Source organism: Perca flavescens, chromosome 9 (genome assembly GCF_004354835.1).
Source record: "Perca flavescens isolate YP-PL-M2 chromosome 9, PFLA_1.0, whole genome shotgun sequence".
NCBI lineage: Eukaryota > Metazoa > Chordata > Actinopteri > Perciformes > Percidae > Perca > Perca flavescens.
In genome coordinates this window covers 33420607-33445077 of record NC_041339.1, presented here as the reverse complement: position 1 = coordinate 33445077, position 24471 = coordinate 33420607, and the positions used below count along the sequence as shown (strand labels likewise).

Here is a 24471-nt window from a genome sequence, read left to right as displayed (position 1 = left end):
CATACTCCGCCCTCTAGCATAATTAGCATGCCTCTAACAGAGCAAAGAATGGGCCCGCATGTATCTATCATGGATCTAAGCGCAAGCTTAAATTTAGTGACGATGAAATTGACCTATTAGTGCATGAAGTAACAACAAACCTGAACATATTACAGGGTCAACAAGAAATCTTAGGCTCATATAACCTATTATGGGCATCCACCATTGATTAACCAATAAGGAAAATGTTGGCTGCAGCCCTTTTCATAATGTATGTATTGCTTTAACAGCAGGATCTGATCGAGTGCGGGTCTGAGAGCTAGCTCCGTACACCACCTTACATGTCGAACATCATGACCACACCTAAATGTTCCTATACAGCCTGTCAGCCCCTCCACATCTACGATACATGGGAACCATCCATTAGGCCACAGCTAGGTGCTGCTCAGAGCAGCTGTTAGCCGCCTGAGTGCAGCGGCTAAGGCACGTTGTGGTTGACGGGCTCCGCATAACGACCTAATCAGTCACCCGCAATCCAAACAGCAGTCACAGGTTTAGCGGGCGGCAGGGTTCAGCCAGAGCCACTCTGCAGCTGGTGTACAGGACATGCTGCCTTTTAGCCCATTCTGGCACACACCTGCTCAGTGTCAGGTCAGGCTCCAACATGTGTCAAAATACACAGGGGTTACATACATACATAATGGGCTGTACTCTGGCCTTTTTGGCAACACCTGTTACACATTTTTGTTTTATATTACATTACATTTAGGCTGGCACTTTTATCCACAGCAACTTTCAATAAGTGCATTAAATCACGTGGATACAACCCCAAATTGCAAGACTCATGCAAGTGCAAATTTTTGTGACTTAAACCTATATTACTTTCTTTTCTATTCCTTTTTTGTCTTGCATTGCAACAAGCTGTAAACACGACATACATCGCCTGAAGTTGTTGCGGTAAACAGTTCCTTATTTACACATCCAGCGGACACAGAGCAACATTAGCATTCATTTGGCCACCTGATGAATCCAAATCAATAGTCCCTCTGGTTTTATCCCCATTTTGGTCTCTGCCAATTCCTGATGGGAATATCTGCCTCTTTAGCTGCTCTAAATACTCCACTGTGTTCACCAGCTAGTTGTTAAGTTTATCTGTTTGATGCAGGTAGCGTAAAGTGACCAGAACAATAAAGCTGTGAAACCAAAACAGAGCTGATAACTCTGCAAACCCTTGGTGTTCTCTCAATGAGCTTCATGAGGTAGTCACCTGAAATGGTTTTCACTTCACAGGTGTGCTTTGTCAGGGTTAATTAGTGGAAGTTTTTCCCTTATTAATAAAAAAAAGCAAAGGGTGGCTACTTTGAAGAATCTAAAATATAAGACATGTTTTCAGTTATTTCACACTTTTTTGTTAAGTACATCATTTCATATGTGTTCATTTATAGTTTTGATGCCTTCAGTGAGAATCTACAATGTAAATAGTCATGAAAATAAAAAGGAAACGCATTGAATGAGAAGGTGTGTCCAAACTTTTGGCCTGTACTGTATGTGCGCACGCTCTAACAGGTGAGCTAGCCAGGCGACCACACCTTTCACATTAGACATAGTAGCTTTAAGTCTTACTCAAGTCCAAGTCTCTGGCTTTCTGAGAAATGGAAGCCACTACCCCAATACAGGATCTATTGACCTGCGAACACGTGCCGTGCTCCCCGGAAGTGACATCACTTCATGTGACGTGCTCGGTGCAAGCCTCGCCACTCAAAGATCCAAGATTAGACACTGCTCTGTGTTTCTCTCCCCCACTGTGTCATGCTTTTCTTCTGTTTGCTCTTCTTCCTTCAGACTTTTTAAATCTCAATCCAAATGCATTTCCTTGAAACTCATTTCTATACAACTCTATTCTAGGTGAATAGCCACCGTGATTTATTCTAGTCTGTTTGAAGTTGTATGAACTGGCCTTTTCCTCCTGCCTACCTGTGTTTACAGTCATACTTTGCGAGAGTTAGGTTTAAGATCTCAATCTTCTTAGTGGGGACTTTGTCTTTGCAGCAAAACACTGATCCCGTATACGCTGCAGGGCCACATTGGCTTTTAGAAAGCGTGGAAAAGTGTCTGAAGCGGCTGTTCCTGGTGAGCAGCGAGCCTGAAGACTCCTGAGTGGCGCTAGCTGGGTATGTGTGTCAGGACAGGAAGGGGAAACTGATCCTCTTAGCAGCCCGGAATTGGCCCCATCTCAGGAAAGTGTCACTTGAGTTGGTCAACCTGAGAGCACCAGGCGAGATTGTCTAGCCTTGTATCTCCTTCCTATGGCGGCCTCCTCCTCTGCCCGGCCAGCAGTGGGACGAGCGCTGTCCTAAAGACAGCCAGTGACTGAGAGCACATAACTGTGATCTTTCCTCAGCATGCTGCTAAGTATGCCGTACCTGGCCTCCAGGCATGAGTTCAATCCAAGGTGCCACAGTGCCTCTTTGACCAATTAGAGTGAGCCTCTGCTGGGCAGGACTCAGACCTCCTGCTGAGGGCCGCCAGGCATATCTAACTGCAGCCCAAACAAACGGCACAGGCTTTACCTTTAAGGGACCACAATGGAAATAAGCCCCAGGGCTTTATACTGTAGTGTTATCCTGACTTTGTTTTGTTTTTTTAATGTATGGTGCAAAGCTGTATTGTATCTTATAACGAAATGGTCAAATAAAATCAATCAATCAATCAATCAATCCACCACAAACACATCATAACACATGCTCAAACCCTAACCTCTTTGCTTCTCTTTGCTCCCACATGCAGCTGTCTTGATTAAAAAACCTACAGCTTGTTAACTTAGTCTTCACCTTTCTAGCTCTACACATTCCTCTTTCTGTCTTGCTCTGCTCGCCTCCAGATGTTTCTCTAACCATGTCATGCAGACTGTGACAGAGAGTGGTCATGTTCATTCCATCAATTTATTGAAAAGAGATATTACAGGAAGAGCTCATTCCTGTAGAGCAGACACCCCCTATTACAGGAATCAATAAAGAATGGCTGGTTTTAAAAGCGTGCATGACATTTAATAGATTTCAATAAAAGCTGCACCATTATCTCTAGAAAAGAGGGCAAATGCTGTATAATTCTCAAATGTTAAAATTAAAACACTTATAATTCCTGGAACATTTACTCAAAAGTCAGTCCTGTGCTTTCCAAGAAAGTAGATACCAAAGTCACTATGATGGTCATGGAAAATGTGGAAACTTTCAGGTTTATCCAAGTTGGAAAACACATAAAAACTAAACAGGACTGTATTGACACAGTTGTTTACCTGCTTCATATCCACAGAAAACCTACAGACCATTTCAGACCCAGTTACAACAACAACTATAGGCCTTGAGCTTTCTGGAAAACGATTCAACTGTCAGTCCTAACCTCAAAACAGCCAAATTAATGGGGTCTGAGGATGGTGGTTAAAAGGGCAGATGTCTACCACCCAGGTTGGCATCCTGCATATGGTTATATCCCATCTTCTTTGCTCTACTAAAGTAAAAAAGCTGTTTAAAGCATTAGATGGTAAGGATAGATGTCGATTCTGATTATGATAGAATTTGCAGATTCCATCAACCAATCCTTATATTTTTGTACTGCAAGTTTACCAGATTTTACTACATGCTTTACAGTTTTGTCGTTTAAATGACCCGAAACATCCCAGACGCAATTATCAGCCTTCAGAAACAAACTCGCTTCATTAGCCGATCTTCATGGTTCCCCCATGACGGACGAGGCCTGTCCTCGCTGTCAGCACGCCCGGCTGAGTTAAAGAGCCCCAAATGATTTTCCTAAACACGAAGCTGGTAGTACACATTATTTATGCTTCCCCCGCCCCGCAAACCACAGTCAACATCATTAAACAAAATTACATTTTGTAATTAAAATATGAAAACATGTATTAAAAGAAAACATGTGAGGAAGCAACTGGAGAGCAAAGTCAATTACTTTTAAAAAATGGTGTTCATGAGTAAACATCCCTCAGAGTTTACAGAGCCACTTCCTGCTTCAACTTTGTCTACAACTACTGTAGTTACTGTAGTTGTGCACACAGTTCTCTTGTGCGATGAGGAATTATTTTAACTTTCTGGGTGGACTAACTTTTCAGTTTTACCTCCAGATAAGGTGGTACCATTAAACTTCCTTTTTAGTGATATCACAATGTTCTGACATCTCTGTAATCATTACTCATCATTGTAAAATAATTGGCCAAAAACTCGGAACTCAATGTCCACTTACTGGCTTTTTTTCTTGAGTTTACAACCTCATGTCACCGTGTTCATCAGCACATGGAGTTTGCTCAGTTGTCATCTTAGGTCTCACACAAGATATTAATGATGGCCAAAACTACAAAAATACAATCAAAGTCGAATTACCATTCAACGATTTAGTCAATCACACGTAAGAAAAGAGGAGAAATTAATCGATTAACAAAAACAAAATTTTTTTTTTGTCATTTTATGACAGTTGACTCGTAGATTGACCAACTAAGAATTTCAACGGTCCAACTGTTACACTGAGGGTGAAAAATACCAAAAGAAGATCCACTTTAAAACACACTGTAGACAAACTGTAGCTCACTGTGGTAAACTTGAAAGTCGTCCAACTGACAAAACACTAAATAACATGGCTGTCAAATCAACGTGATGCATGGTGCGTAGCATGTAAAATGCCATTTTTTTGTATGAAGGGATATTATGCAGGTCAAAACGTGGTCAGCGAGCGAGGCGCGTACTGATGGCATAGCTCACATATGAATACAGCATAGGGTGACAGCAAGTAAAATTTGCTGCTCGAATCACTTGTGGAGGAAGGAAACAAATAAATCTGTCCAGATCCTTTCGATCCCACAAAACCTCAAATTATAAAGTGCATTGTGCCAGTGTTACTGAGGACCGTCATCGACTTTGGGTTTCCAATTAATGATTTACGGCCAGAAATGTGCTGCATTGTGGGAATGCAACGCAAAGGAATGTTCACTGGGAGAGAGACGCTGTAATGAAGAAAAGATTAATAACTAGAGAATATCAGTTTCTTTGACGGTGAGAAGACAGAGAAGGTGAAAGATAAAAAGTGCATACGCAAGATGAAGACAAGATCGTTGAGTATGACAAATAGTGTCTCTTATTGCAGTTCGCTGAGACTGCAACACAGACGGGTTGAACAGCAGTTGTCTCCTTTCATTTTATGTTTTTATTAAGTGTCCTGAGGCAAATTACAACACACTCAGGGGAAGGTGAATGTTATGTCCCCATTGGTTGGCTTTTACCACATATCTCTTCTGCATTGCATGTTATCTGATCAAGCAAAAATGGCATAAAACCTGAGAATGTCATATCTATTTAGGTTGTTTATATATTGTCTGAAGGCCGGTTTAGCAGCTATCTTCAGCCAGGGAAACAATAACAGCACATCAGGAGGAACCCTGTCACCCTAACGGTACGACACAATAAACTCTGATCGTACTGGTTTTACACAAAGGGGGCACAGTTTTCCAAAAAGTGTCTTTTTGCTGAATTCGTTTAAACGGTAAGGGCGCTTTAGGTAAATCAAACCCTGGATGGACGGGCAGACAATAAACATGCCAAAGGTCAGAAGCGGAATATATCAGACATGAAAAAATGCAGAAAGAGAAAAAAAAAAAGTCAAGTAATAAGAAAACTAATCTTAGCTGGAGACGTTTTCTTGCTATTCCGGGGGTGTTTCCTTACCCTGTGCTTGTTTTTCATAATGCAGTCTCAACACTTTTTCTGCTTCTGTGGTGGAAATCACACAATGGCCGATACTGATTGCTTTATTTTCTCAGTGTGTACCCCCCTCTTGCGTTTGTTATTGCAGAACAGGAGGATATACCGGACAGGGGGGGCGATGCTGAGCCTGCAGAATCTGAACATTTTCTGTCTAATAATTTGAAATCCTGTGAGGTCGAAAGGGGGGGCATACAGGAGGGAAGGTGCAGGGGGTCTGGATGCTTGCCTGTGGGACTCGTATCGGGAGGGGGCGATGCAAAGTGCCAGATCACCAGGTCTGCTCAGGGTATGTGAAAGGTGAGCACCGCTCCTGAACCTACTTGGGCAAAGGGTCAGGTATGCGGTATCCCCTGCACGTGTGCGGTAGCTGTGGCTGGTGTTCCGACTGACATGTGCATCCGAACAATGCAGCTCCTACAACACTGAACAGTAAAAGAAAACCTCTTCGACTGCAACCGCCACTGAGCATGTGGTCACACACACAAGTTATATGCAAAGGAATTATTGTTTTAGTGGGTTAATATGGAGGCCACCTACACACTTGCCCAGAGGAATGTTTTATCAGTATTGCATGTGGGGGGTACCACCAATGGCATTCACTCCCATACCTTTGATGCCAGCAGGGGATGTGGCCAGTGGTGTGGTAACCTTCGCAGGTTCGGGAACAGTCAACACAGAAGAAATCCTCCCTGGTGCAGCATATTTCTCTTCTGGTGGAAATCTGCATCTTATCTGTGGCATACAAAAATATGAATACTTGAATGTGAAGAGAAATGTTAACCAGTACATTCATGCCACAGCTCACTTCACTTGCCTGTCTTTTGACAAGAGGCCACATTTGCAGATGGAACAAAAACACCTTTGCTTTTTTTTTTTTGTCATAACAGGTTGAGCATGAAAGATGAACAATCAGGAGTAAATTAGTATAAGGGATTAAAAGGGTTGAACGTTTGAGCAGCTCTCTCTTCAGACTGGATGTAGCAGTCCCTCATATCGGGGCTCTCCGTTTACATTATTCATACGGAGGAGGGTGTGACTTGTTGGCTCTTTATAAAACGAGAACTTCGCGTAAAAGAAAATACAGATGGAGAAGGCTAGCCGGCTCGCTGTGTCACAGAGAGTCCCCTTAAGCCTACGTGACAACTCACATACTGTCCCTTTGTGACCAGCTTAATCGGCAGAATGCCCGGTCTCTGCGTGCTTTGTCTCATCGCTGCGCTGGCTGCGTTCACCCGGCTCGCCGGCACCGTTGGGCCGGTGGTCCGATGCGAGCCGTGCGACGCTGGGGCGCTCCTGCAGTGTAAGCCCCTGCCGAAGGACTGCGCGGAGCGAGTGAGGGAGCCCGGCTGCGGCTGTTGCATGACGTGCGCCCTCGGTGAGGGACTGGCTTGTGGAGTGTACACGGCGCGCTGTGGCTCCGGCTTGACCTGCCAGCACCGGCCGGGGGAAAGCCGACCCCTGCAAGCTCTGCTGGAGGGTCGGGGAGTGTGCTCCAGCGCCGCGGCCAAAAAGCTCAACAGCATTCTCATACCGGCGCAAAAACAAGGTAAGTGTAACGACGTGTTTTTATTTGCGCTTATAATGGCTTGTAGATAATCGTGTTGCTTTTTTTTGTGCGTGTGTTGTTATTTAGGGGCTTACGGGCGCTCTCCCCGTGAGGGGTTGCGCTGTGCTGACCAGGTCCGGGGAGTTCTCTGCTCATTGGGGGAAAAACGATTAAGTGCGTAGTCTGTCTTTAATGGATGAGATAAAGACGCTTAAACTGATCAACTGGAGATATAAGGCAAAAACAAACATGCGCATGTAAATGCATTCTGTGGGCTGTTTTGCAACCTGTCACAATGTAAAACACCATTTTAGTCGTGAGGTTTTGGAGGGCAGGCTTGACATTGCACAGGGATGTGTTCGCCTGGGTTAAACAAATCCCCAAATCCCATAGGCTCCTGAAAGTTTGAGTGGATAACACCAGCTATGGGTGGGAGGTTTACGCAGAAATTAATCGTTGCTTTCCCACCAGACGGCCACTTTTTTCTTCTTCTTCATGTGCGCAGTTAATTAGCCTTGGACCATCATGCGTAAAATGCAAAACGAAATTTAAGGAATTAAAAGATTGTCATATGGGGGTTGCAGATCGTTTGTTTTAAGAAGATGACAACACTGCTCCTTCTCTCTCTCTTTCTCCCTAACGCACGCACGCACGCACGCACGCACACACACACACACACACACACACACACACACACACACACACACACACACACACAGCATGACAACACTGCTCGTTCTCTCTTTCTCCCTATAACGCACGCGCACACAAGCGCACGCATACACACACAAACACACACAGCCTGGCTCCCTCAAACCAATAGTTAAGGAATGCCACATACATACTGTAAGTATACAGTATTTAGCTGAGGCCAGCGCAGACCATGTCCTTGTCATCTGTAATGTCCTTATTTTCCTTCAAGTAAAGCTCATGGATTTTTGTACACAGCATGAAAATATGTGCTGGTGCTTTCCTGGTCCAGGATATGGGACAAAACATCTCGGGTGTGTGGCAAAGAAGGAGGAGGGAGGGGGCATTTCTCTGAGTTCCCTATAAGCAACCAACACACAGTCAAACACACACTCACACTCATTATCAATGAGCCCAAACTGCATATTTCCTCATTGCATGCTAGTGTCTCTGCTAATATTGAGAGACCTTATATCTGCATGGTGTGTTGTGTGAATGGATGCATGCTGCTCACACTGGTGACACGGCACACATGTCACCTACATGTGAATACACACTGTTGTGTGTTTAGGCACTGCTGACGTCAGGCCTCCAGGAGCCTCTGTGTGTGTTTTCATCTTTCTGGTTATTTGGTTTGGCCACAGTAATGTGTGGTGTGCAACATACACACACACACACACACACACACACACACACACACACACACACACACACACACACACACACACACACACACACACACACACACACACACACACACACACACACACGCCTGTATATTTCTCTCTTTACTTCTCATTCTCTCATCCTGTATCACTATACATATGTTTATCACTATTTGCAGCTTTTGATTTAGGACAAAACTAATATTATTTTCAATGTTGGAGCAAAAAGATCCATCTTATCACACTTCACTGCAGGCTTGTAAAGCAGAACACAATTAACAACATTAGTGTGACAGGTATCAATGCATGTTTTTTCCCCCCAATATCTCCACTATTGGATATGGGAAAGAAAATGTGGGAAATGATCACAAGCGCCCCTGTTGGACAGAGTGTGTAAATGCAGCCCAGTGGTTTCCACCACCACCACCACCCTCAGTCCCCAGCTCCAGAGCAGCCTCTCCTCCCAGACATTAACAAGCTCTCCTCACCGCAGTTTGTGCTGTTTACCCCTGTGCCATTATACAAACAAATTGCGTAATGTGTTTATCTAAAACGCCCCAGACTTCCTAGAAAGGTTATATAAAAGTTTATATTGACAATAAGAATTAATGCTTGCAGGAATCTTAAAAAGGACTACATTTTTCTGTCCATGGTTATGGACATTTATGGAAATTTTTTTGAGTTCAGAAAAAATGTGTGGAGGCTGTATCAAGTTAAAGATCATCTGTCGGGTTTGTGACGCTGTCGTGTTCCGGTTGATGCTGTTGTTGACATCCATGTTGTTGTTCCAAGTTCTGGAGAGCCTGGGAGACTGTGGAGCCCCACCACGTCACTAATTGATCAGGTGGTCACGGAGAAAGGGTGGGCTGCCAGCCTGCCTGCCCACATGAGCTACACCCCTACATGCCCGTCCGCCGCCCTCACCGCAGCTCTCGAACACAAAATCTGCTTTGAGTTAATGGTTTAAAACTGTGTTTGGGTGTGTGTGAGCCACTGCATGTGTGTTCCCATCGTCCCTCTGCCTCTTCGGGACGTCTCCAAGCTCAGTTAGCTCCTCCGACTGTGGCCTTGTTGCGGTGTGGCCGACCCGGTGGCACATGGTGGGTAGTTTGGTCTCTCTCCTATATTAGGGAGGAGTGTTTGGAGCCCCCTCCTCTTTTCCTCTTGGTCAGATGGTCCCCACTCTGTCTTTAAAGATTTGACAGGAATCTTTGCCAGCACCACAGGCTATTAATATATCTGCTCCCTCATCTCCCACTTCACCTCGTCCTGCCCTAACCTCCTCCTCTTTTAGCCCCAATCCCCTATTCCCCCACCCTACACATATAAAACACATACACAACATTTTCTTCTTCACAGCGTCCTTAAACAGTCTTGTTTACACTTAGTTCCTCTCTGTGACTATCTCTTGATGCATGCTGTGGAAATTTGTGGATTTGAAATTGTCATGTTTCTGTTAATTACTTGTACTTACTAACCGGCGGCCGAACTACGTTACTGCAATATTCAACATAATTTGCACAACGCTTTACGTTGTGATTCTTTAACAATTTCTTCATTGATTTTTTTTGCACTCACAGGTAGATACTGAGTATTTCTTGTTTGTCAAGTATTTAATTCACAGAGTGTACAAAAATAGGCTTTACAATGTGGTTATTTCATATGGACTATTTATCTATTTATTGTATTACCAGAAAAACATGTTATACCGTGATCGTTATCGAGATATCAAATGACCTATATCGAGATTGAAGATTTTAGCCATGTCGCCCAGCCCGATTTACACTTGTCAAACCTGGACTAGATTAGCAATTAGTCTCGAGAGACTGTTTATAACACAGTTTCAGATTTATAAAACTCTTTTTGTGGAAAAAAGGGGAATTCCACTGCTTTTCCTGTATTCAGATGATGTAAAACAGAATCAGAAAGGAGTTTATTGCCACAGTAGGTAGCCAACGTGGAATTTGCCTTGGTGATTGGTGCATACAAACAAACATATTAAACATGAATAAGAATAAACAATAAATACAAAAACATAGACAAATATATATACAAAATAGTTGTTTAAGTAGTTTAAGCACTGTGTGCAATGGACAGATGTATAGTCCAGATAAAAACAAACAGATAAGCAGTCTCTGGACTCTAATCTAGTCCAGATTTGACAAGTTAAGTGGTTTTTGATCTAGACCTGGTCTTATCTTATCTTGTCAATGCAGAAAAAGTGACAAAACTGCCCTTTTTGCCTTGAGGCTTTTAGTAAGATATAAAGCACGTTTTCCATTACTAAAACAGAATCAGCCAACAAATGTCCGCATTTATCTTACTCTATGAATCTAAACTAATTTCGGCTTCATTAAATAAGTATGGAGCATTTTAAAACTGATGACTTACCTTTACATCTTCAGAGAACGCTGGAAATCTTATAGAAGACTGTGCCAACGTTACCGCGACGATGACAGTGTTGCCTGGACTGGCGACCGTGAAGGCTGGACACAGTCGGGGGTCGATGGACACCAGACCTCCGCTGCACAACAAGTTGATCCAGAAAGATCAGAACAGGAAGACTCAGGGCTACAAGGTGGAATCGGTGTCAGGAGGAGCCAATATGGACATACACAACTTCTCCCTGGAGAACAAGAGGGAGACCGAGTATGTAAGTCACACCCTGAGGCATTGATATTTCTGTTAAACAGTGAAAAACAGTAACTGGCAGAGGTGCATAAAGACAGCTGTTGACTGTGAAATAAAATAAATGACCTGCTTTCTATAAATAAATAAAAATGCCTGTGTGCTTCCACCACGTCTTATGAATGTCACTCATAAACAAAACAAAAGGAAGAAGATCTGGGACAGCTTGCTAGTTTTTTTGTTAGCTAGTATACTTCCGGTTACTTCTCAAGCTATTTGCATTTTGTTCACAATATTTATCATTGGACAAATTTATATTTAAGATTGATAATGTTGGCCTTTTAAAAATATAAATAATTAGCTAGCATTATAAATGTTACACACAAAAGAGAAAATAAGAGTCATTGAGCAGTTAATTATCGTTAGCTTGCTAGGTTGTTTGCTAGCTGAAAGCAGACCCTTTTTTGCTAGCTAGTTCGCTCTTTAGCTAACAATAACTGGTATTTTAGACGCAATATTTATCTTTTGACAAATTCGCAACCAATAATGTTTCGAAAATGTAGCATAACCGGTGAAAATCTTTTTCACAATGAGTGACTGAAAACTGCAGGGCAGCTAATAAGCTGCTTGCCCAATTGCTACTTTGCTAGCTAGTTTTACCAACTTGTATACAGTGAGTATTTACCTTTTTTTTTATATCTTTATTTAAACATTTTTACAACTGTTACCTGTTCGGAGTGACGTGTACCCAGTGCATCCTCATTGTGTCCTGTCAGGCTACTTTAACAGAGACACCACTTAACTGACAAATAACCCATGCATTGCACTGTGTGACAGTTATTTGTTAACCACTTAAGTCTTTATGAACCTCTGATATTGAAGTTGGAAATGTTATTATATTCAAACACCTACTTAAAGGTACCCTTAATTGTGAAGACACTAATACATTCAGCACCACACAGCCTCGTGTTTCAAGGCTGTGCTAAAACAAATGGCAGGCACCCATATGAAATAAAAACAAACATGCAGCAAAGGTCCCTGGCTGTTTTCTTTTTTTTTATTTCAACCAAATACTCCACCCACTGATTAGCAGGACTGGTAAAGGGGGGATAACTCATCACTTAAATCAACTGCTGAGGCAATTTATTAGAACCAAATCCTACACATTGCTGGCTCTTCATGACATATGGATGCAGTTAGCAAGAATATCACTGTCAACCTGTGGTAGGTGGTGTGCGTGCAACCTTGTGCATGTGCAGAAAAAAACAAGATACAAACAGTATAGGAAATCTCTCAACAAAACACTGCTCTGCAGAGCAATTTGTGGTCAAACACTCCACAGGGTACCATTAAGTTATCTGCTGTACTATCATTTAAACAACATAATTTTGGTTGTTTGCTATCAAACATTTTGTAAAAGAAGGTACTATTTTTTCCCAGAAAGTTTACATCTCATTTTTTGACATAACCTCTTCAACCTTGGACCTACTGTAACAGTGGGATCATCACTTCAACTCAATGCTGTTCCGACAAGCAGCGTTAACATTTACAGAAAAACATTTACCTTTTCCAAACATTCTGGAGACTTTTACATAAAGAAATGTTTAAGACATTTAAGATTTTTAATTTTGATGTGATGATGCAGCCATGAAAATGATGATTGCATTTTTAGTTCTAGTATATATTTTAATATAAGTATCATATAGCTCAAAGCATGTGTTGAACAAGGAGATACCAAAAATATGTTATCCTGCAGTGTGGGAAAATGATTTTTCTTCTTAACTTTAACTGAAGGGGAAAGTTCCTAGGACATTCAGGGTTCAGGAAGTTAACTTTTAACTCAGATTTTCTGTAATTGCATGAACACTCCTCATGTTCTTCATGTCTGTGATTGTGTAAGGATGAGTGTGTAACGCTGGCGTCGCCCGGGTGTGTTTGCCGTGTTGCTAGGGGCCGTGTCGGCGGGAGATGGAGAGCATCCTGAGCAGTCTTAAAATCAGCAACGTGCTCAACCCGAGAGGCTTCCGCATACCCAACTGTGACAGAAAGGGCTTCTACAAGAAAAAACAGGTGAATGGCTCTCCCTGCTGTTTCATCTCTCTGTTTCTCTCACACCCTGTCTTACACACTTAAACAAACTCACACACACACACACACCTGCGGACATGCAGATAGACCCACTGCATACCTGAACACCGACTCATCCCACCCACCCACACATGCACAATGCCCCCTTTTTTTTTTTTTTTGCAGCTCGGGTTGCCTTGACAGCCACATCAACACTATATTATCAGAATGGCTAATAACCATGTTTTACTCCAGTAAATGCACTGCAGCCGTCTGACTCATGCCTCACAGGAAATGAAGTCGGTCAGGTGTGTTTGTGGTGTGGGAGAGTGTGGGGGGTATGGATGTAAGAATGTGGTCTGGGAGTGTGTGTGGCACGGTAGATGTGGCAGCAGGGCAGTGTATGTATGGCGCTTGTTTGATGGCGGTAGTTTTGGTGAGGGTGTGTAGGTGTGGGGTGCTGTTGGTGAGGTAAAAAAAACAAACAGGCTGTCACTGGTTTAGTTTTTCTTGTCCGTGGTGCAGCAGGCTCGGGCCACCCATGGCCTGCTCATTTGTAAGACGGGTGGGGGGGAACGAGGAAGCTAAAATTAATTTGAAGTTGTTTGGTGGGTGATGGCTGAACTTGAAAGACTGGGAGAGGAGTCCGTGAAGGATGGATGGGAGGTGTGGTGGTGGGGGCATTGCTGAGACATACAGCGTGTCAAATAAATACCACCATCCTATTTCCTAAGGTTGGGAACCTTATCAGAGGGATTCCACTAAGCTAGAGCCTGTTCTGAGAAACCCATGAGTCACCAAACCCCCACAAGCACCATGAGTCAGAGACCAACTCAAGCCATAACACACACACACACAGAATAAAATCATCCTCACAGATTCTTAACTCACTCTTTCCCCAAAGTCTCCAAAGTGCGGATTTGTTACTTTTATTAAAATAAGACTCAATTCCTTGTTCTTTTCCTGGATTTTTATTAACAAATACCTACCAGTGTGTGTGTGTGTGTGTGTGGCAGTGTGCCAGCCCTTGATTGCCCTTTTCTCAGAGGGGGGGGGGGGGGGGCAGGGTGTTGTGTTAAATCCATCTGAAGGGATGTGCCTTCACGGTGTGTTGCAGAGATTTATGACCGGAAACACGGCGAAGAGGAGACCGTGTGAACCGTCTAGGGTGACAATACTGTGAAAAGAAGGGCGCAAGGGGGGTAGGAGGGTTGAGGGGGCAGATGGGTGGATGGGTGAAGGACTGAGCAGAGGAAAAAGGGGCAGAACCATACACATGATACACATGCTGCGTTAGTATCTTAAAGTGATACTTCACCCACAATCATTTAATTACAAATACTCACGAACTGTTGAAAGGTGGCTGGTAGAAGCTGATATGTAGTGTCATCTTTCATATGGACCTTTTGCACCAACTAGTAATTAGGAATTAAACTGGAAACTAACACGGCTTTTCAACCAAGTAATAATAATATATTGAACAAGTCGTTCCAGGAAGGAAGGAGGAAGTAAAATAAGAACTATACATAAATCCCTTTTGTGCATTCCTGATAACAGATTAGATGACGGTAACGGTTTTCACATTGTGTAAGACTTGCAGATGTGGAAATCTTTTGCTTGTTTTTAGGCTATACCATGAATATATCATTCATGGAATTCCGCTACATTACTTCCGTTTTAATCCCATTGATCCCATCCCTACTCCACATGGTGATATTGGCAACAGCCACTTCTTGCTTTGACTTTGAATACATACAGATGTTGAAGCAGTTTTGAGGCTTGTGTTTGATCAGGGAGACCAGAACGTGATCATACAGTAGTACTGCAGACTACTGCACAGGTAGTTGTAAAGCCACCAGAAGGACTAACTCCAGAGAGGAGGACTTTTGGTGGGAAGTGACAAACAGCTGGAAACAGGTTAATCTGGTGGAAATGCAGAAAAAGTTCCAGAGTTCCTAAAAGATTGCTGGGTTCCTTGAAAAGAAAAGCAACTGTGGTCAGATTACATTCATGTCGGTTACAATGGATTCCAGTGGTGCTAGGTTTTCACAGCAGAAGAAAGGGATCAAAATGATTATAGAAACAGCATCATTTGCATACTGTGCTGCTCAGTGTGTTGCAAACATATTGTGTTGTGCCTAAATATGGCTGTACACACACTGCTGTTATTTGTAGCTCTTCACATTTGGCACTTGAGACTATGTTGGCTTAGTGAGTCGTAAAGCTGCTAAGTGTGCTCGCTTTTATTCCGCCATGTTTTGGGAGGCAATGACGGTTTGAATATACTGAGCAAACTGATAAATTGTGGAGGAGTAGGTGAAGGCTAGTGCTGGGTATCATTTAAAATAATTACATTATAAATGTCCTACTTCATTTAATACACATCATGTGAATGATGTGAACTTACAGTTGCACTTTCATGTGGCTCTTTGTAGTTTGGCTTAGTTAAAGCTAACGTACTTGCACTTACTTCTTGCTGTCCGGAGTTTGTCACTTTGGATAAAAGCGTCAGCTAAATGACATGTAATGTAATGAATGAAAGCGTCTCGGCCTGCCTAATTGCTATCTCCGTCAAATCACAGACTGCATGGGTTGTAGCAGCTGCAGTTGTGCGTCGATCCAACACATTCTCGCTCCCAGGGCATCAAGAAGCGATGCTCGGTCAGGTGCCTTTGGCGTTTGTTACTGATGCAAAAAGTCTCCTTTAGCGTCTCAGTTAGACGCAGTGGGGCTTCCTTTTTGGCGTCATTTTACGACATGCTTGGTCGGGACTCTTGGCATCACTTTCTGATGCTCTGGGTCAAGTCCGACATTAAAAAAATGTACGTTTCAGTTACACGGGACAAGAACGGGACATGAGCTCCGGTCTCCTGGGTGTTAGTCCTGTGTTATTTGAACCATCTATCACCCCAACCAACCTCCTTACGCGGATTTTCGGTCTTTCATGCTACTCGTTACCGTTGTCGCTCTTAATACTACATCATCTTACAGCGGTCAAGCTACTTCTGTGCCTGGTGCACATCATATGCTAAACACACACACATACACACACGTGACATGACGAGACTTTGCGAAGTGGACCTGGTTGAGGGTTTTGGAAAGTTGCAGAAAATTGTCTGACACTTTTCCATTCGGTATCTACATGAAGGGCAAAAGTCAAATTTGAACAACCACTTTTTCAAGTCTACAGTGAGTTGTGAGGGTCAGCTATCACAGGGAAAAAGTCACAAGCATGTATTGTATGTGTGTGGTTTCCAGTGTATATGTTGCTGGTAATATGAATGCCCCAGCAAAGTAGACGAAGGTCGAGCAGTGTTAGCCCTAACTCGGCTACAGAGAGACCTATTTTTAGCAGCAGTTATATGAATTGGCCCAGTATCCCAGTTCAGGCCGTGCATGCCTAACACTGACCCACTCATTACACCCCTCAAAGTCTCACACTCACTCTCACTTTTCCTTTCTCTCGCTGTCACTCCTTGGCTCTCTCTCTCATTCATCGTTTCTCCCACCCATCATTACCCCCATTGTGCCCTGCCTACAGTCATCCACCCGTCCTTTGTTCTGTCTGCCCGCTCCATCATTCTGTCCATCCTGCCCTTCCGCCCACCTGGCTTTTCCTTCCTTGTTTGGCCAGGAATCACCTCGCAGAGGGTTGTGAATGGGACGACAGTGTCTGCGTCTCTCTGTGTACTCTTTCAGAGTTGAGTGTGTGTGTTGAGAGGAAGAGGAGGAGGAGGAGGGGGAAGAGGCATTGGGTTAAGGATGTGAGCCAGGTGCCTGCGTTCCCTTAACCCTCCTCCCTCCTCCCTCCTCCCTCCTCCCTCACTGGGTCCTGACAGTGCCAGGCCCATAAGGACTGACTTATTGAGCGTGACTCAGAAGGATCTGTGGAAATGTACACACCGACCACAATGGCTTTATAATAACTGGCCAACCTTCGGGGACCCAGACAGCTATTTTCACTCTGTCTCTCTCCCTTGTTCTGTTCCCTCCCTGGATTTCTAATCCACCTCGCCTTCCTTCTCACTTGTAGCCTGGTCCTACCAGACTCTGGTACATTTCATGTGTACAAAGAGTCTGGCCACTCTCCATTGACCAGTGTTAACTTCCTTGAAGGCGGTGTACTCTGTGGAAGTTTAAAACTATTGGATCTGCCCAGAGCCACTCTGGATCTGCCATAACCAATCGCTAATGTTTGGTCGTGACATCGGCTTAGCATCGCTAGTGTTCGCCTTAGCCAACTCCTTCACCACTAACGGAGCGAGCTGGAAAATCAAACTTTTCGCGAACTCCGTGGGGAGGAGGGCCACAACATCAACCACCAACCGACAAAACTCAGCAAAGATTGTTCTTGCTCGGGCTTTAACTTTTGGATATTCTGTAGTGTTGCCACAACGGACCGAATGGCTTCGCTCGCATCTTTCTTCGCCACCATTACGGAACTCACCGAAGGTTACCGAACCTCAACGTCATCGTTCTCTGCCACTCCCTCTGTTTACTGATAATACCACCAAAGATTTGGCGGGAGAAAACCCAAGAATATACCCCACACTCAAACGGAGTACTGAAGGAAAATGAAAATTGAGCAGAAATACGTAGGAGGGCGGAACCAGGCTATCTCACTTGGGGATATAAACTTTTTTTTTTATTTTTTTTTTTTTGGCCATGGCTTTTGCATAATATGTAGAGTTTTGGTACTGATAACACAATTATCCTTTGTCAATACCTCAGTTTGAGAATTTTTTTTTTTTTTTCTACAAAGCAAATTTCAATGCATCAGTGTATAATGTGTTAACACAGGCAACTGTGCAACAAATACAAGTTATGATTTTGAGATCAGGAATGATCTTATCAAAGAATAAGTTATGGCCAAGCATTTAGTTTCAACTTCTAATACTGTTTGATGCATTAGCATTGAGGTTTGCTACCCCCATCATGATACGTTTCAGGCTAATAATCACTTTATTGTTCATTTAACGTAAATGTCGTAATCTGACAATGTCCGCAGGGGTTCGCACTATACGTGCCAAAAGTGTGAACACGTTCGTGTATGAAGGCACCCTGTGTAGTCAAAACAATATATATTTGAGGCCATATAGTTTTAGAAGTAATGTCCATCACATATTAGCAGATCTCAAATTGCCAACTTCAAATCTTTTTTGTCCTCAGTTAAAAAAAACCTAAGTCATCAAATTTAACATAATATGAAATTGAGCAAAGTAGAGAAGCTTTAATATGCAAATAAATGGAAGTTTGTAGTTTCAGTTGTTTATGAATTAGGTGGTAATCAGATTTTCCATTGATGAATTTTCTATAAAAAGATAATTGACCAAATAAGTTCCAATTAAAAAGTGGCCTCTTCTTCGCCTAATATCGTACAATCTTTCTTTTCAAAGAATGTCCCCACATCCAGTCGTTACTTATATTGATTCTTTAGGCTCCTATTTTAAAAGTTTGTGTGGCTCCATTCTTCTAAAACAAACAAATTATCCCGATGTTGAATTCACTGGGACTCTCATTAAACTTTTTATTTTCTTTTTTTTTTTTTTTAGAAAAAGCATAATACTGCAGCTACTCCCAATGCACTTACACACACAAACACACACACACACACAGATGCACCCTCTTTTACACAAATGCATATATGTGCGCCCACACACACACACACACACACACACACACACACACACACACACACACACACACACACACACACACACACACACACACACACACACACACACACACTGCATTTTATGAGCTTGTGTTTATCCTGTGGTCAGACCAGGCTCTTTTTAATGTCCGTGAAGCCCAGCGGCGCTGCTATTAGCTATAAAGACCGGCATCACAAGAGTACGCATTCATACGGACAACACACATGCATACACACCCCATAAAGGTAGCATTATGAATGTGCGGGGTGGATGAAATGTGCTTTTTTAGTGACAGCCATGTGGACCTCGCAGGGCTAGAGTCGGGGCTGAGAATGTGGGGCACAAGGTCTTAGCTGACCCCTGAGCTGAGTTTCAGACTCTGTGGTTCAGGGTGTTGGGATTAGTGTGCTAATTCCAGTGAGCAACTCCTTAAAGGAATACCCCTCCAAAAAACTATGATAAACTGTTTTTGAGTATACACTACTCACCTCACTGTGTTTTGAAAGGTGCACAGTAAAGTTTGTAGCTTGCTTCTTCACGGAGGACACAACTGTAGTCAGCTTGGATTCAAGATGGATGCAGCCGATTCCAAAAGCAAATGTAAAAAAATTTATAAAAAAAGAAGAATGGCCGACATTTATGACATTTCTTAAACTCTCTTTTTCAAACTCTTCAATGGGTTGGACTTCCAAACATTTAAATTCTCACCAAAATAAGCCTGACACTGCTTCTATTTGTTGCTAACACAATTAGCTGTTTACATCGTCATTTGTGACTATGTTTGCTTAAACTGGTAATGAATAACAAACATGAACAGCTAACCATGTTAGCAATAAATTCAGTTGTGTATTTTACCCATATATTAGACTTTTCACAAAAATACGCTCAGCTATGGTTAAATACACCGCTTCTGTAACTAGTATGGTTAGCTGATTAGTGTAGTTTCAAGAGCTAGCTGCTAGCAACAATGGATGCTGGATATTTAGCCATGTTTTGGCAAAACTGTGATTTTTTGGGACACAGTCACTAACCAAATAGATAAAGGAAAAGTGGAATATGCTGCATGAATGGTTTGACAAGTTTATTTGCTTTTATGCTGTTTTTTTACTGTGAAATTGGATCACTGTTGGAATCCAACGTAGCTGTCATGAATCGAAAGATGCTACAAACTTATCAGAGCCACCTTCTGAGCCCACTGGTGGTGAGTGCAGATAGATTGTTGCCTGATTATTCCTTTAAGTTGCCAGGATTAGTTTGCATTTTAAAAGGAAGTCAATGCAAAAAGGAAGTTTGCAACAAAACACTGAAAACCTTCAATCTGTGTTAAGTAGTCGTTAAGTGACATCCAGTCCTCAGCGGACGCTTGGCTGTCTTTGGCATTCTCCTACAGCAGGGGTCACCAACACGGGGCCCGCGGGCACCAAGGAGCCCCCAGGGACCACATGAGTAGCCCTCAGGCCTGTTCTAAAAATGAAAATTGGATATTGATATTATCTGTTTCCCACCTTGTTAAGTCATTGTTGATAATTATTGTGAGAAATCATTAACATGATCAGTGTCTTCACATAGATGAGTATCATTAATCATTAATAATAATATATAACTAAAGGCAAACTGAGCAAATTTGTTATTTCAGAAGAGTGTATCAAACTGGTAGCCCTTCGTATGACTCAATACCCATGAAGTAGCTCTCAGTTTCAAAAAGGTTGGTGACCCCTGTCCTACAGTGTGTGTGTGTGTGTGTGTGCTTGTGTGTGCATGTGCTTGTGTGTGTGGGTGGGTGTGTTTAGATTGAAGCAGTAAAGAGAGGATTGCTTGAGATGACTGCTAATAGTTCACAGATGAAAGAGAGCGGAAATTCAAAGGTAGCCAAGCAACAGGGGAATGCACACATGCACATTTTGCTCTTCCTCTCCCTTCCTCCCCATGCACGCGCACACACACACACACACACACACACACACACACACACACACACACACACACACACACACACAAACAGACACATCAGGCACGTACAGGACTCCATCATCATTAATCAGAGCAGAGGAAAACAATGTCAAGCTCCTCTCCAAAGTCTTGTCCACTGGGTCAGAGCTAAAATAGAAGCTGGCCGCAGACTCAGACGATGGCAACGTGAGAGGGAATCGAGGGAGGAGAGGAGAGAGAGACACACAAAACAGAGTAAGACAGAGGAGGAGGAGGAGGAAAGAGAGGTAGGAGGAAAACGGAAAAGAATCCCTCGATGTTAGTTTGTGAGAATAGGGCGGGTTGGGCTGCGTACTAGCCGCCAGACTGCTGCAGTAGTTGTGAGGTATTTTAATAGGCCTCTGTCTCTGTAAAGCTGCTTTTGATCATGCACTCAGGCTGCACGTGGATGTTGACTACGCCGGAAACAGACACCTGGTCACACTCTAAAGCCTGTCTGTCTATCTGCCTCTTGGTTGCTGCCCAGCCACCTGCACTATTAGTATAAGTATTAGGAGAGTTTGGTTTCGGCTCTGCACTCCTGGGTGTTGGAATTTAGATGAAAAAAAAATGACTGAGATTAAAGTGCTGATAGGTGGCACCACCTACAGCCTGTAGTCCGATTTGCAAAAATCCACAGCTCCCTGTTCAGATGCCAATCAGATCCGGGGGCCGGGGTGTCAATCACTGCTCATGCACACACATTCATTCTCCCGTGTGGGGGGAGGGGCTTGGGAGACCGTTTTGGGCTTCAGCACAAAGGGAGGAGGGACTGAGAAGTTGTAGATGTTTAAATTTTTTGGCTAAGTCCTGGATCTTCGCAATCCTACCTACAGCACCTTTAAGCCGCCTACACATGATCTGCGGTGCGTGACACCAATGGAAGGGAAAACAATGGAACTGCCAGCACAGAGCGGTTTTACCGTGGATCATATGTTGGCAGCTTTAAGAGTGTTTTTAAACTTTGGAAATAGTCAGGCTAGCTGTTTCCCCTTGCTTCCAGTCTTTATAATAAGTCTCCAGGCTACAGCTCCACATATTCCGGCTGCACATGAGGGTGGTATCGATCTTGTGTAACTCTTTGAAAGACTGTGAAAAAACTATAGAAACTGATGTTAACTGTTGGTAGAAGACGCGTCACACATTGCAGTCTCAGGTGTTGAGGTCATCAGTGTTATCAATGCAAGCCAACACATACATACACACACACACACGTCTTGACACGTCACCGCAAGTTGGCACATGTCAGTATAAACCACTGTCCCACTTCCCAGCTCTTCAGAAAAGCAGCTATTTCATCACATTTCTCCTCAGCTCATCATATCTTGGCTATCGAGTGTGGGCTTTGTATGTCACATGACGCAACGCTGCCTGTTTTGCACTTACTGCAAATATTGTCATGCTGGTTGGTGGTTTAGTTCCCAGCTCCTCCTGCCCACAGGGGGGTTCCTTGAGCATGACACTGAACCACATTGCTCCCCAATGTACGTAAATGAGAGAGCGAGACAGAGAAATACACAAGTCACTGTGGACAAAAGCATCTTCCAAATCAATGTCATGTAATGTGTCATTATTCGCACAACCACAAGGGGCTGCCTGTCAGGAAAATGTGAATATAAGTTGTTTTAAGCTTTTAACAAAGGACCAAAGTCGTTTGTTAACAACTGACAGTCTGGGTATGGATGTAAACTCCCCCAAATACCCTTAAATGTGACCATACATACCAGTGTGTTTGTGCAGGCTTTGCTTTGGTTATTTTTTTCCTACCGTCCCTGGCATCCATTAGTTTCTTTTCATTTGTGTAGGATATGAAATGAAGGGGGCTCATGAAACTTGCGTGAACTGATCCATCACATTGAATGTCGAGTCTGCATGACTTCTAGTCAGTGTTAGATTGTCATTGCGTGGTAATGTTGAAAAAAAATTTGCACTGCATTAACTCACAACAATAATGTAGCCAAGACAGACATGAATATAGATGGTGAATGTTCAGTTTTGTGGATTGCAGAACTCAAGCAAGCTTCAAGAGTCATTTTCATATTGTACAGGAATGAATGGTGACCAGCGCCATTGTTTCATTGAAAGTGGTGTACAGAGCCAAATATATATATATATATATATATATATATATATATATATATATATATATATATATATATATGCAACGAGACAGACAGGCGTGTCTCGTCCCTGGCTGGTCACCTCACAGCTCTGTCACCCTCCCTCCTCCCCCCCCGGGGTGGAAGACGATGGGTAGGAGGAGAAGTATTCTGAGCCAGGCCTGGCCTGTGTAACTCTTTGAAAGACTGTGAAAAAACTATAGAAACTGATGTTTTAGCCTGGCCTGACTGATTGGGTTGTTTCATGTGTACCCTGAATGGAACTCATAAAGTTGCCACTCTACAAAGCCCGGCCCCCTGTGGGACATCTGATTGTGTGTGTGTGTGTGTGTGTGTGTGTGTGTGTGTAGGTGGGGGGTATGTATACATACAGTAGACACAACTCTTGTTTGTGTGTGCCTACATGTTTGCTGATGTGTGTTTATGTGCGCTCGTGCACGCGCAGGCCATAATCAGCTCCAGATGATTTTGAGTGTCTGCCAGTTTCCCAGAATAGCAGCATTGGTTTTCCTTGCAGCCCTCCAACTGGCCTTGGCAAATATTTTAGCAACTCCATGTTTACCTTCACACTCCTTCACTCTCACTCACTCAGTGCGTTCCTCATTCCCTGCCCCTCTTTATCGAAAATAATCTGCTTTTTCATCGCTTACCCCCACTGGTCAGGAGCACACAGGCCTGATAAATAAACAGCTCATAGAAGGGACAAACACAACGGCATGCCGGTGGCACGTGGATGCCTGAGTGAGGCTCTCCCGCTCTGATCTTGATACATTTGTTATCATCTTTCCCGAGACGAGCAGCTGCTTCATCTGCAGTGTTTATCTCTGATAGTTTCTGCACATAAAAGCTAGGAGGCGTCTCCAGACATCAGGGCATTCCTCTCCGTGATCGAGAGTTCTGCTGAGGCACGACTTGGCCTCCTGACAAGCATCCGAAACCTAAAAGCTCAACAGAGAAAGGTTGAGTCCGTATTATAATAATACAGATGTTGATAAAGTTGATAAAGCTGTGTCAGGGTAATTCTTCATCTTGAAAACGCTCATCTGTTTTCACAAAGTGATAAGTCCCCTGCTACTTTCCAGTTGTTGTTTTTTCCTGCAGTCTCTAAACTGAAGATGAAAGTCCGAGCCGTGCCGTGCTTCATGTTGAAGGCTAAAAAGTGTGTAGTAAAAGCAGCAAAACAGTAGTATACTAAATATTTTTCTCGCCCTCTGTTTGCAGTGCCGTCCATCCAAAGGCAGGAGGCGGGGCATCTGCTGGTGCGTGGACAAATACGGGCAGTCTCTGCCCGGCTACGACGGCAAGGAGCAGACGGAGAAGAAGTGCTTCAGCCTGGAGAACAAATAAGAGGACGGAGGGACGCAAGTGGACGGAGAGAGGAAGACAGAG

At 43.3% G+C, this 24471-nt stretch overlaps 1 protein-coding gene and 1 long non-coding RNA gene across 2 annotated transcripts in view; one reads left to right on the top strand and one right to left on the bottom strand.

Moving 5' to 3' along the window:
• LOC114561822 (uncharacterized) overlaps nucleotides 1–11516 on the bottom strand; it is a 50013-nt gene extending 38497 nt beyond the window's left edge. Inside the window, exons 1-3 of the long non-coding RNA XR_003693393.1 lie at nucleotides 11403–11516; nucleotides 11037–11271; nucleotides 6353–6476 (exon numbers count right to left, since the gene is read on the bottom strand). This is a non-coding gene — a long non-coding RNA (uncharacterized LOC114561822). The remainder of the gene's footprint in view (nucleotides 1–6352; nucleotides 6477–11036; nucleotides 11272–11402) is intronic.
• Nucleotides 6412–24471, top strand: igfbp3 (insulin-like growth factor binding protein 3). Its single transcript, XM_028587932.1, has 4 exons — nucleotides 6412–7290; nucleotides 11051–11298; nucleotides 13224–13343; nucleotides 24304–24471. The coding sequence occupies exons 1-4, from the start codon at nucleotides 6927–6929 to the stop codon at nucleotides 24427–24429; spliced, it is 858 nt and encodes a 285-aa protein (XP_028443733.1). The 5' UTR covers nucleotides 6412–6926; the 3' UTR covers nucleotides 24430–24471.

Excerpts from the sequence above, each read along its gene's own strand:
- igfbp3 (XM_028587932.1), top strand. The coding sequence starts at position 6,927 with ATGCCCGGTCTCTGCGTGCTTTGTCTCATCGCTGCGCTGGCTGCGTTC. Across the intron at positions 11,299-13,223 it reads ACAAGAGGGAGACCGAGTAT|GGGCCGTGTCGGCGGGAGAT; the intron begins GTAAGTCACACC and ends CCGTGTTGCTAG. Across the intron at positions 13,344-24,303 it reads GCTTCTACAAGAAAAAACAG|TGCCGTCCATCCAAAGGCAG; the intron begins GTGAATGGCTCT and ends CTCTGTTTGCAG.